Source organism: Symsagittifera roscoffensis, chromosome 2 (assembly GCF_963678635.1).
Source record: "Symsagittifera roscoffensis chromosome 2, txSymRosc1.1, whole genome shotgun sequence".
NCBI classification, from domain to species: domain Eukaryota; kingdom Metazoa; phylum Xenacoelomorpha; order Acoela; family Convolutidae; genus Symsagittifera; species Symsagittifera roscoffensis.
In genome coordinates this window covers 12,461,889-12,475,362 of record NC_087063.1, presented here as the reverse complement: position 1 = coordinate 12,475,362, position 13,474 = coordinate 12,461,889, and the positions used below count along the sequence as shown (strand labels likewise).

At 41.9% G+C, this 13,474-nt stretch overlaps 2 protein-coding genes across 2 annotated transcripts in view; both read left to right on the top strand.

Annotated features, from left to right (window-relative positions):
* The window catches only part of LOC134838963 (mannose-1-phosphate guanyltransferase beta-B-like), a 350,992-nt gene that overhangs the window by 82,906 nt on the left and 254,612 nt on the right, over nucleotides 1-13,474 (top strand). The gene's annotated exons all lie outside the window — the stretch shown is intronic.
* Nucleotides 10,649-11,493, top strand: LOC134840061 (probable cardiolipin synthase (CMP-forming)). Its single transcript, XM_063855714.1, has one exon. The coding sequence runs from the start codon at nucleotides 10,650-10,652 to the stop codon at nucleotides 11,406-11,408; it is 759 nt and encodes a 252-aa protein (XP_063711784.1). The 5' UTR covers nucleotide 10,649; the 3' UTR covers nucleotides 11,409-11,493.

Below are 13,474 nucleotides of genomic sequence, written 5' to 3'. Positions count from 1 at the left end.
TTATCCACCTCAAGAAACAGAAGAAACAAGTGGCATCGTTTCTTCTCGCTAGACTCAAACCGGAATTATCTCCGGTGATATTCTGTACCAGCATCTGATAAACCTCAAGACTCTTGTTGCCCAGCTTCAACTTATCATGTGAGGTCAACACTTCTAGTTCTATTCCCACCAGGATCCATGCGAATATTAGTTGTCCTGTCGTCCTGACGAAAGGTTTTGCCATCAATTGCAACGCAGACGAGGGTGCTCTCATCGCTACTTGGAAATATTCCCGCAGCAGATTTTGCCAAGTTCGTTTCGGCTGGTTCCCCAACTCTAACTTGTTAATCTCGGCTTTTTGCTGGGTAGCCCAATTGTGACGCTTGGGGGAAACTCCACAATCGAGTTTCTTCAGGCAAATCTCCAGTTCTTTCATGGTCTCCAGTGCCATCCACCAAGTTCGAGCGGTATTCCTCGTCGCATTTCTGTCAAGAGGATTGCTAGATACCCGCTGCCTCGTGGCCTGTTGCTCAGTCGAGAGCCATTCCTTGCTAACCCTCCATTCTTTGCTACCCTCCTGTGCCACGAATTGGGAGTAATAACAACGTTATTACAAAAAAAGCACGGAATCGGAGGCTCGGCCCCCCAGAGACATCATATGGTGAAAGGCTGTTGTAAACTAACTTTTTAGCTACTCTGATGTCATAAACCTTTGAATTGACACCGGTATGTTTGTTATTTTAGAATATGAGTAGCTAGAAAGAGGAAAGGGTCAATCCATCTCCAATGGATTTAACATAGAATTGTCACCAAAAACATAGTAGAATAGGATATTCGAGCCGCGTTTTTAAAAGCAATCACGTAGTCTGGGGATCTGAGACCCAGCTATGTGGTTGTCTTCGCATGTAAACGGAAGCTGATTAAAAGTCGTTTGACTGATGGCCTAAAAATGGTAACTTTTTACTTAGCCCTAAACAGACCAGAAAATCATGTGGCTAGGTCAAGACGGAGAAAAACGAGTAAAATTTAGGTAACTGGCGCCAGCCAGTCGTCAATAGGTACTTTTTCTACGCTCCGTCACTGTGTAGTATTTGAGCGAATGTTACAGTTGCAAACAAAGGGTAGAAGAGCAGGGGTGTTGGAGGACTGCCTCCAACAGCGTCAGAATGGCCACCGACAAGTTGCAAGACACTGACTGAGAGTGCGGATTCAAGTCACAGGAAGAGGAGATGGAGCAATGAGAAAAAGCCGAAAAACAAGATGCAAAAAGTAGAAAGATAATAAGAATTTAGAAGTTTTAGAACTTCTAAACGATGAAGACCATAAGAAAAGAAATGAACAAAGAAGTAACTAAGATGAAGATGTTAAAACTCAAAAATGTTTTTGTGTGGGAAAACTCAAATGAGAAATCAAGCAACTAAGCTTCAAATTGAAACCGAATAAAAGAGAAATTTTTAGTTGATTTTTGAGTTTAGGAATTTGTTGCAATTAAAAATTTGAATTCTGACTTGGGGAGCGCTCCCTTTAAGTTACGCGTAGACAACAGAGCGTTATCTTGGTTGAAGACCTAATTGATGGATCAGAGTTATATTGGTAGATGGATAGTAAGATTGAATGGCTACCTGATGATAATCGAACACAGGATGCGTGATAAACACCAGAATGCTGACAGCCTCAGCAAGAAAAGTGAGTTCTATGAGAGAATGGAGCAGAAACAAGCCAATCAGGCAGAAATAAAGGAGGGATTCTCGTTTCTGGACAAAGAAACTTATGAAGCGCTTCCCTTAACGAGATGGTTGGACAAGTCTGGACATCCAATTCCAGGACACCCTGAGTTACCTGTAGAGAAAGCAGCCGAGATAAATATCCTATCCAAGGAGGACCCGGTCCCCTTGGATCTGTTGCTGCACTCAAACCTGGTCCAGCAAGAACTCTCTCGCACGAACTAAAACAGCCTCTCATTTTTGGATAAAACGGTGCAGGTCACACCGCAAGTGATGCGGATGCTGGGTGGATTGTGAGAAAGAGAAGTGACCAGAGATGACCCCGAGTGGACAGCAGCAGTGGCATCACTAACAGTTCGGGAGAAGGTGAAGATCATGCCTTCCAGACGACAACACGAAGAGAACGAGAGGGATTGTAGGACAAAAGTTCAGCAACTAGTATCCTCAATACCACATGAGGTTTTAACCAGTACTTCGTACGGACGGAAAGAACAGGGGAGCAAAACGCGAAGGAAAACTGTTACCTTTGTGGACCAGGATAAAGAAGGAGTAAAGGTAAAACGAAACCTGGTGCAAGATTGTTTGTCCGGGGAGACGAACAATGAGAAGAGCCAGCGAGCACAAGAACAACACTCGGGACAAGGAAGTTTGTCTGGGGGGTCTGAGATAGATGAAGAAGTTCCTGATGAAAAACAGGACCTGGGGAACAAAGTTTTGTCCAGGGAGTTTTAGAACTTCTAAACGATGAAGACCATAAGAAAAGAAATGAACAAAGAAGTAACTAAGATGAAGATGTTAAAACTCAAAATTGTTTTTGTGTGGGAAAACTCAAATGAGAAATCAAGCAACTAAGCTTCAAATTGAAACTGAATAAAAGAGAAATTTTTAGTTGATTTTTGAGTTTAGGAATTTGTTGCAATTAAAAATTTGAATTCTGACTTGGGGAGCGCTCCCTTTAAGTTACGCGTAGACAACAGAGCGTTATCTTGGTTGAAGACCTAATTGATGGATCAGAGTTATATTGGTAGATGGATAGTAAGATTGAATGGCTACCTGATGATAATCGAACACAGGATGCGTGATAAACACCAGAATGCTGACAGCCTCAGCAAGAAAAGTGAGTTCTATGAGAGAATGGAGCAGAAACAAGCCAATCAGGCAGAAATAAAGGAGGGATTCTCGTTTCTGGACAAAGAAACTTATGAAGCGCTTCCCTTAACGAGATGGTTGGACAAGTCTGGACATCCAATTCCAGGACACCCTGAGTTACCTGTAGAGAAAGCAGCCGAGATAAAGATCCCATCCAAGGAGGACCCGGTCCCCTTGGATCTGTTGCTGCGCTCAAACCTGTCCCAGCAAGAACTCTCTCGCACGAACTAAAACAGCCTCTCATTTTTGGATAAAACGGTGCAGGTCACACCGCAAGTGATGCGGATGCTGGGTGGATTGTGAGAAAGAGAAGTGACCAGAGATGACCCCGAGTGGACAGCAGCAGTGGCATCACTAACAGTTCGGAAGAAGGTGAAGATCATGCCTTCCAGACGACAACACGAAGAGAACGAGAGGGGTTGTAGGACAACATTTCAGCAACTAGTATCCTCAATACCACATGAGGTTTTAACCAGTACTTCGTACGGACGGAAAGAACAGGGGAGCAATACGCGAAGGAAAACTGTTACCTTTGTGGACCAGGATAAAGAAGGAGTAAAGGTAAAGCGAAACCTGGTGCAAGATTGTTTGTCCGGAGAGACGAACAATGAGAAGAGCCAGCGAGCACAAGAACAACACTCGGGACAAGGAAGTTTGTCTGGGGAGTCTGAGATAGATGAAGAAATTCCTGATGAAAAACAGGACCTGGGGAACAAATTTTTGTCCAGGGAGTTCAGATGGACATGATCTGGAGGAGCGTGCAGTCTCCAGCACAACCTCATCGACGGATGACGATTCCCGAAACTCAGGAATGGACACCTATTTAGACAGGAACTCGAACTCGGGATCAGAACTGTCAGAACTAGCGTTACACACACTACATGGGCCATCAGGGGATAGAAAAAGTGTATCAGAGGATCCCGAAGCGCTTTGAGTGGCCTGGAATGAAAAAGGCATGTGAGAAGTAGGTAACAGCGTGCCAACAATTCAAGGATCCAAGGAAATTGCGATTTCCTTTACAATCGATCGAGTCGTCTTAATTCAACGAGGTGGTGCAGAGAGATCACCAAAAGATATGCATGACAGACAGTGGTTTAATCAGGTGTTGGTCATGATAGATCATTTCACGAAGTATGCAGAGGCCGTGCCCTGCATAACTGCCTCGGCGGCAGAGACGTGCGACCACCTGGTCAATACGTGGATAGCGAGACACGGTTGTCCGATGACGTTTCAATCGGATAACGGAACAGCTTTCGTAGGAGAGCTTACGAAAGAGCTTATGAGACGCTCACAGGTTGCTCAGGCTCACTCCACGACATACCACCCCCAGACGAATGGCTTAGTGGAAAGGCAGAATAGGACATTAGTGTCGATGCTGAGAGTGTATTGTTCCAGGTACATGACCGATTGGGACAGATACCTTCCACACAGGTGATGGGAGCCTATAATAGCACGCAACACTCCAACACTGGAGTTAGTCCTTACATGAGGCTAACTGGACACGAGAAGTCTTTACCCTTAACTTTTTTGTACCCAGAGTATGAGGGAAAGAAAACGTCTCCACAGGTCTATGTGAGGGATGTGATCAGACGTCAACAGGAGTTGAACGATTGCTGTAGACGAAATACTCAGCAAGCACAGGCAAGGCAGAGGAAGAAAGCAGCTGGTACAAAAGTTTACTCGGTGGGAGACTATGTATGGGTATTTCAGAACGTTATACTACCGAAAGGAACAAAAAAGCTCCTAAAAAGTGGAGGGGACACTTCATGATTACGGAGGTGCACCAAGAGGGACGCTTTTATAGACTGAGTACTGGCCGAGCCACCCACTACGAGAACATTAAGCCACACAATCCATCGACAGAAGACTGGTGTATACCCGCAGACATAGAAGAAGGGGATTATCTAATGATGGATCCTGCTTGTGAGGTCAACGAGAAGGGCACGAGGGAGAAGAACGATGGAAACGAAGTCATGGAGGAAGGAACGAATACACCGCTCGACCTGGATCCAAACGAGGTGATCGAAGCGGACGATGAAACCTTACCCTACGCAGAGGAGGATTGGCAGGATCCCGAACAGATGGTCCCAAGAATTTGGAACCAGATCTTCCGCTTACGATACAGACTCGACAGAACGCCGGGACAAGGCCAATAAAAAAATTTAACCCTTACGGTGACGACTTTGTAGTGGATAGGATAGATCTGAAAAAGATAGTGGAAGAAGTGGTGGGTCTAGAAGAAATAACTGTGTCACAGGACCTTGACATAGTCGATGATAATGATGATGAGTGGGTCGATGATCGATCGAAACCCGAGGTAGAATTTGACGACGAGCAACAGCAGTCATATGAACAAGACTTGACGAATCTGCGTGTCTTGGAATGGCTGAACGAAATGACGTCGGACACAAAGGAGACCAGTGTCACGATTCAAGATGTAGATCGTGAAAGCATAAAATACATGAAAACCGAACGAGAAGATCCTTCCTGGGCTCCTCAGGAGGGACGACTACTAATTCCGGCTTCCTATCTCGATTTGATACCCGGTATGCGAACGACGGGGACGTTGATGGATATTTTTGTCCGGGGAGCGGGGGTAGGATTTACCCACACTGAAAATTTACAAATAAAAAAATTAAGAAAAGCAAGAGAGACAGGAGACTTAGAAGCAGAAACAGGCGAAGAACCTAAGAAACCTGACATAGGGAGGGTAGTTGAGTCATATTTTAACTTACCAAATGAATATTCAAGTAACATAATACTAACAGACAGTGATTTCATACTCACAAATAGAACATGTGCGATAGCAATCACAGCAGACATGAGTTTTAGGACAGCGTTACCGGAAGATTTTAAGAGAGAATACAAAAACGTGGAGTTCCTTTGGAAGCAAAGACCAGGAGTAGGGGGCGTAGCAGGGCCTTACCTCAAGCGGCGTCACAGATACCTGGAAAATACATATGCTTCTTGGTGACGAAGGCGACGGAGAAGCAGCACGTGGACCCAGAGAACCTAGTCTTGTCCTTGTCGAGGTTGAGAGACTTCCTAATGGAAAAGGAAGTGAAGGAGCTTTCGCTTCCTGTGTACGATCCAAACAGAGGACGACTGCATCCTCGGGAATTGTACGCGCCTGTACACGTGATATTTTCTGATACTAATATACAAGTATATACATAAGAAATATTACTTAAGTATAGGCTGAGTGACGTGCGAGAGGGTGTTAGGCTAAAAGACTAAGTTTTGTAACATGTGTGTTGTGTTATGTTATGTTATGTGTTATGTTATTAAGATCTCGAGTAAGAAGGGGTTAGTGACCATGAACAACTGAATGACGATCTTAGGAATAGATCCAAAGTTTGGACTGTCCAATCTTAGGTCGAATTCCAAAATATTAGAGACCGATTGATTTTAATAAATTTTAGGACAAAGAATCTTTTTATCTGACTGTTTTCAAACAAATTTTAGCGAGAAGTTAAGGTGAAACTGACAAGTGTGATATTTGTGACCTCTTTTCTAGATCCTGATTGATCGTTTAATTGCTCATTTGAGTCAAACCTTGGAATCAAATCAAATCGAATCTGAAGAACAGTATGGATAATTTCAACTTGAATGAATTGATGGACTTGGCAGAGGCATATGTAGGACCGATGATAGATGTGATCTATCGTCGGCTAATGGATCGAGACTTCGCTCTGGAGGACCCAGAGGTAGTCATGTTGCTGACCGCCCTGATAAACATCTTGGGGCATGACAACCGTGGGGACCGCCCCACGGAAGTCCTATTGATGGCAGCATACGAAGAAGAGTGGGAAGTACATCACCGAGGCCATGAAAGTAGGACGGGATGTAGATTGGACAGAGTGGCGTTCATGGAAGAAGTCTGGACAGTGGTTCAGAGCTATGGGATCCAGTCCATTTTGAAAGTAGGTCTCAACCGACCATTGATGCGGGAAGTCCTTGACAAACTTGAAGAGTGTGAAGGGAGATTGAGTGAGTTGTTGATTGACTCAGCCACTGACGAAAGTGAAGCGAACTCTCCCATCAGGATGATACAGCAGGATGATAAAGGAGAGGTGGTATATCTGTCAAGAACCAGGAAGGGAACGATGCGATCGAAACTGGTGATCGATAAGATCAACGAGATGAAGATGAAATTAGGCAGTAAAGTGATACCGAGGAGGACAGGAAAGACGAAGGTGGATTCGGAGATATCGATAAGAGCTGTAATTTCAGCGAAAAGGAAACGGGTCGAAGAAGCCATGGATTTGGGACAAGGTGATTATCAATTGCCTGGCACGGACAGAATGTTAACTGATGTAGCGATGGTGCCACCCATTCTCATGGCAGGGATAATGTCAACAGGTTACAAATCCAAAAGGAGTGACAGCACTCTGACTGGAGCAACGTTAGAAACGGAAATACTCAGCCAATGAGGAGAAAGTACCATGAAAGTCTTTAAACCGTCTCCCATGAACCACGGAAAGAGAAGTATCGTAGGACAACTGGTCCCAGTGAAATATAACCGACTGACACTGTCGGAGACTGTGTCGATAGATGAACCCGCCGGTGGATACATGGAGATGTTGGAGTACCGAAACTCGGCTAGAGGATATGTGATGGCTCTGGAAGACGAGAGTGCCATGGAAGGTTATCTGGAAACGATGTTGCAAAGCACCACCCTTAAGCAGAAGGCGTACGGGACTCTAGCGTCGTCTGTCGTCTGAGATGCAGGCGGAAACGAACGAGCAATTAGTGAGTCTTCCATGGAAAGCAGTGGTGTTGAAGTACTTTGAAGAGGAAATGAGGACTACGCCGAAAATACACGCTCTCATGGCGGTACCTTACGTGAGAACCGAATTACAACTAAGGTTCGCCTGGTGCATGATGGGATTAACTCGCGGGGAATATGACTCAGAAGGAAGGAAAAGGTCAAAAGAAGAAAAAGTATTCATGATGACGAACCTGAGGGATCTGATAATCCAGGAAGGAATGGCAGTAGCGTGCGCGCAGACCAAGTTGGGACTTATCTTGGAAGAAAAGGTGACTGCACCTTCCGTGCCAAAATCCGACAAACGAATGGAGTTTGGATTGGGATTCTCAGATGAACTACTGAGAACGAGCTTGATGGTAGTGTGGGAACTGAAGAGATCATCATGGTGTCCTAGTCCGAATGCTGACTCGATACTACGAGCGACACAAGACATGCAGAGGGAGCTGAATGCAGACTGTAACCTGCGTGACCTTAACATCATATATAATATGATGATAACAGCCTCTAGGAGCAACGGGGAAGACAAAGTGGAGTTGCCTGGCTGGGGACCAGAAGACTGGGTCAAACCTGGTAGCTGTCTGGCGGAAGTCTGTGGACTGGAAGGTCACGTTTGTGGAGGTCTGGATTGTGTGAAAACCCTTGAGAGACAAACAAGCAATTGACGATATTGTGCAGATTAGTGAAAAAATTTGAAGGCTATAGTGATGTAGTCTGATGCCATTTATATTCTGCAGTGAGTCAATATGACGCGGATAAAAGTAATTTCGTGCATTTTGTAAATTATGTTCAATGACACTGTACCAATTTTACGAACATTGCGAGATGCAATGGGGACATTGACCGGACTTTCCGGGGAGTATGTGACATTCGAACAGAATGGACGAAAATGCAGATTCGAATTTTTAGCAGCTAGCCTTTCGAATTAGCAGTTTTGAAGGATGAGCAGTGTTATTGGAACGATTAGCCAAACGATGAAGGCTAGAATACTCTGGTGGTTCAAATTTTTAATTTTTCGAAGAATGACGTCATATTTCTGAGAAACGACAGAAGCGACCATTTTGGCATAAAACCGAAATAAAACACAACAACAACAGTAGTTGCGACGATAACAACGGAAAAACTTAGACTCGGAACTAGAGACGAGCAGAAATAGCAGAGACCGTTCCGAGTTGCAACTTTTGTGTCGCTACAATAGCTGCAAGGCCGTTGCGAACAACGGTGAAGGGTAGAAGGCAGCCTTCCTGGAGGAAAATAGAGGTCTTATTTCCCCGGATTCAAGAATCCGGAGGGGTCTCGGGACTGAAACTCATAGCATTTTTTATAAACTTTTAGCTTCCCTATTATGTCCTGAATTGAATTTAATTAACATCTGAATTCATTTTGCTAGGATGAGAAGCTAGGAGTTGGGGAAAGGGTTGATCCATCTTCGATGGAGATGATGATTTTTATCTACTGAGCGAAAACAATCATAATTCATTAAATAGTAGTAGCCCTGTTTTTAGGAGTGACCTCGTGGTCTGGGGATACTGAGACCCAGCCATGAGCTCACTATTTCTGCATGTAATTAAGTTGATTTAAGCGTTCTGGTCGAAGCCGGAGAATGGTAACGTTTTTGTCGACCCGATGTTGAAAAGACCACCAAAAGAACTGGCTTGGTAGAGACGGTGAAAAGCATGTAAAGCTCTGTTTAGACGTTAGCCAGTCGTCTTAGGACCTAGCTTTATTTTCCGTCGATATGTATCTTCCGGGCGAATGTTACACATCCGAGTGGGAAAATTAGCAGTTTCGATGGATTAACAGTGCAAGTCGTGCAATTTGGCGAATTGGGAGAGGTTAATTGCAGATGACGAAGTAATTTTTAAAAATTCTTCCGAAAATAATGACACGCCACGCTTTGAAATTTCGCGAACCCTGAAAGCGGCAAAAATCAGAACAGACAGATTTTCGCTAAAAAACAGCAACATTGACTCTAGACAAAGAAGAGAAAGAGTGAATCATTTTCAGATTACGATAGAGGCTGTCCGGAGTGTAACGACTGTAGCTTTACAATCGTTACCGAACAACAATTTCCGGGAACTCAAAAGGGTATTGGGAGGGTTTTACCATCTTTCCAGAAGGACGACATGACCGCTCCTCGTCCGAATTCCAGAATCGGAAGGCTCTCGGGAAGAAAACTGAAACTGCATTGTAACAACTTTTAGCTTACGGATATGTCCTGAATTGAATTAACTAACATTAAAATTCGTTTTCAGATATTGAGAAGCTAGGAGTTGAGGGAAAGGGTTGATCCATCTCCGATGGATATGATGAGTTTTATCTACTGAACAAAAACAATAGTAATATAATAAATAAGTAGTAGCCCTGTTTTTAGGAGTGACCTCGACTCACTATTTTGCATGTAACTAGATTAATCTGCGTGTTCTGGCCGATAGCCCACCAACAGTAATGATTTTTTTTCGAACCGATGTTAATGGAACACACAGAACTGACTTTGGTAGAGACGGTTAAAAGCATATGAAGCTGTGTTTAGACGCTAGCCAGTCGTTTCATAACCTAGCTTCATTTTCCGTCGATATGTACATCCGGGCGATTGTTACATTTATAGCATTTCCATAGCTCTTTCTCTTTGTAGAGTTTCTAATAGGCAATTTTGTTCTAGATGTTTTAGGCTTTTGTTGCAATTTTTTTGACAAAAACGATTTTTTGACGTTTTTTTTTCATTGTATTCCGTTTGATTTCAATCATAGTCATTCATAGTTGTATCCCAAGTGGTTCGAATCTCAGCCTCGCCTCGGTGTTACAATTTCCTTTTGCTTGTTAGGTTGTATCTTCCGCTGAGGGATCCTTGAGGAAATTGGTCTTGTCATTCGAAAGGTTTCAGTGGTCGTTTTAATGTTAGATGTTTCTATATGGGGGCCTTACGTGAATATGTTATAGCAATTTACTGTGCTTTAGCAATTAACATACACTTCATTTTTAATCTATGAAGTTGGATAAATGATATGTTTTTTCTCGTTTAAGACGAAATGGTCCCTGAAGTACTTTCAAGCGTTTTGGGCAGAAAATGTGTGAACTCAGTCAGACAGGCTAGCTGTGTTCTATGCCCAAGTAGAACATTGGCATTATCATCCACATGTTGGAAGTGGCTACCTAAATCAGTTACCACAAAATTAAAATCTGAGAAACGCGAAAACGTTGCAACGGTTCCTAATTTTTTATGCTTGTCTAGAATTGCTCTGACGCCTTTTATTGTTGTCAGTTTGATAAATGAGAATCATTCTTGCGCCTTGTCTTTATTTTTCATCGCTGGGGGTTCTGACTTACTGGATGGCTTCATAGCTCGAGCTTTTCCATCGCAACGGTCTAATTTTGGATCAATTTTAGATCCCCTTGCTGACAAATTACTTGTAGGTTTTGTTTTTGTCGCTTTATGCTCATTGAACCATTTACCCGTGTATTTAGCAGTGTTTACTATTATGAAAGATCTTATGTTACTTACCGGAGCATGTCGTGTGCGAATGAAAACACTTCCTAGTAAAATCCCGTTTTCGTGGAAGGCATTTTTTGACCCTACATTGTCGACAGTGACGGTGACTCCAACAACGACAGGGAAAATTAACACCGGAATGCAGTTGTTACTAATAACGAGCACAATGTTTCATTTGGTCTGGCCCGAATATGTTGAGCAGTTTTATCTGACGGGTCTGAGTCTATTCACAGCAGTAACTACGGTTGTCACTTCAATTCAATATCTTGTTGCAATGGCTAAAGAGGACGTTATTTGAAATCTGTTTTGAACAAACTTAAAACTTGTTATATTGGCATATCTATAGTCTTCAACTTTATGAATTTATAGCCTTCCATGTTTCATTTTTTCACGAACACGCTGAGTGCACGAGACTTCAACTCCATATTTTTTTAGAAGGTCATAGAAAACCTCTCAGAAATAGCTTGCGCCGCGTCGTTGTTACCACTGGAATTACGCAACGAAACGAACTTGGGTATTTTGAAAAATCAAGATTTGCCTGCAAATATGTAGTCAAACACAGTTCTGGTTTAATATGTTCGTGCTGATAGCTCATGTGATTCTGAAAACCAAGCGTTCAGCGAGAAACAAGTTTTCTAGCATAATTTAATTAGGAAGGTTCATGCAACCGGTCTTTCCAGTTTAAAATTCTCTCATCACACCACGCACATTCGACACTAATTTGAAAAAGGAAAAATGTTTTATGGAGTTTTTCTATGAATTTGGTCTAAACATTCTGGTCTTCTTGCGCATTAAATGGCACTCCTTGTTTTTGTCAACTTCTTTTCCACCGCATCGATTTTCTGATATTAGTCAGTTTTACCAAAATTGAAGCCATTGTGACTGATTCCTGCAGCGGTGTATGTAATCGAACTCCACAAAAATGTGCTAAAGCTTTATGATTTTCTGTTTTTTTTTAAATCTACAAATTCCAATTACTTTTGCTGAAGTTTTTTTGCAACCGTCTAATCAACGTGTTCCCACACACAAAATACTGAAAATATTATGTTCCCACTTTAGGCTAGTTTTTTTTTTAAATGATCTACATTTGTTTCTTAGTTTTGAAAGTTTTGTCCGAGTAGAGAAAATTCGAAATATAGTCTAATTTCGAGCGAGAAAATCCAGCAAGTTTGCCTTATAAATACTATAAGTGTTCCTATAAGTTGTGCAAAATTCAATCTTACTACGTAAAAATTAGCTTTGTAAACTTTGTTTACCGAGTCCGAAACAGTTTTAAAAAAATCAGAAAAATATTCTACAAAAAATCAAAAATTTAAAATTTTTTTGTTTTTAAATTTTTATGCCTGCTTTTTTCATTAATTTTTTTTCTGTACTTCAGTTGGTTAATCAAACTTTTGGTTTCACTACGAAAGACGAAGAATATAAGTCACAAATTTTAGCAGCAACTTTGATTGATTATTAAATTTCAGAAAAAAAAACACTATTTAGCAGTCAGTATTCCAGATAATTACCCTTGCGATAAGCAAGGGTGTTGCAAGCGGGACTTTTTTCTCTTCAATAACATTGTTCACAGAATTCACAGGAGCTTTTAATGAATTTGATGCAGTGGTAGCACTCATGCTTGAGACTACGCAGACCAGAAGTTCAATTCCTGTCGGAACTTTCGGCTATGATAGACTATCATCTGTCTGCTTAATTTTTTTCGCCTTAATTCCCGCAAAATAGACTATTTGTGGGGTTTGAATTGCTTTCTTGTTTTTCGAATACTCATTTTGAAATTTCTGTTGGTCATTTTGTTCCAGTGTTTGTTTGGCTCTTGCAATTTTTTAAATTTTTTTTGAAAAAAAAAAACAGTGCATAACTGGCACTACGAAGGTCGAGATATCGTATCCGGCTGACGTTTTTTGGGCATTTTGTTTTGTCGGTTCATACTTCTCTCTGCCAAAAGAAAGCCTTGACTGGAGACTTGTCTTAATTGTTTTTAAATTGGTCTCGATTTTGACATATCAGATTTTATGAATAACGAGGGCGCTAGATATGAAGAGATTGTGCCGTCTCTTGAAATACGTCGAAGTTTTTTAAAATGTGGAACCTTTGGCTGTTTTTATTTGTCTCACTTTTAATTATTTGCTGTTTTGTTTTTACTAAATAGGCATAATCGAACAAAATTAGCCGGTTACTGTGCATGTAGCACAGAATGTTCCGACCATAGTCTGCAATTTTTTTTCCAGATTAATCTATTTTCTGAGTGGCATGATGAAAGGATCTGAACGAAAAATTCGAGTTTGTTCGTATTCGACATTCATAATAAATTAGTCTTTGTAGAAAAGTGACTTGAAAATCAAGAAAAAACATAATAAATCA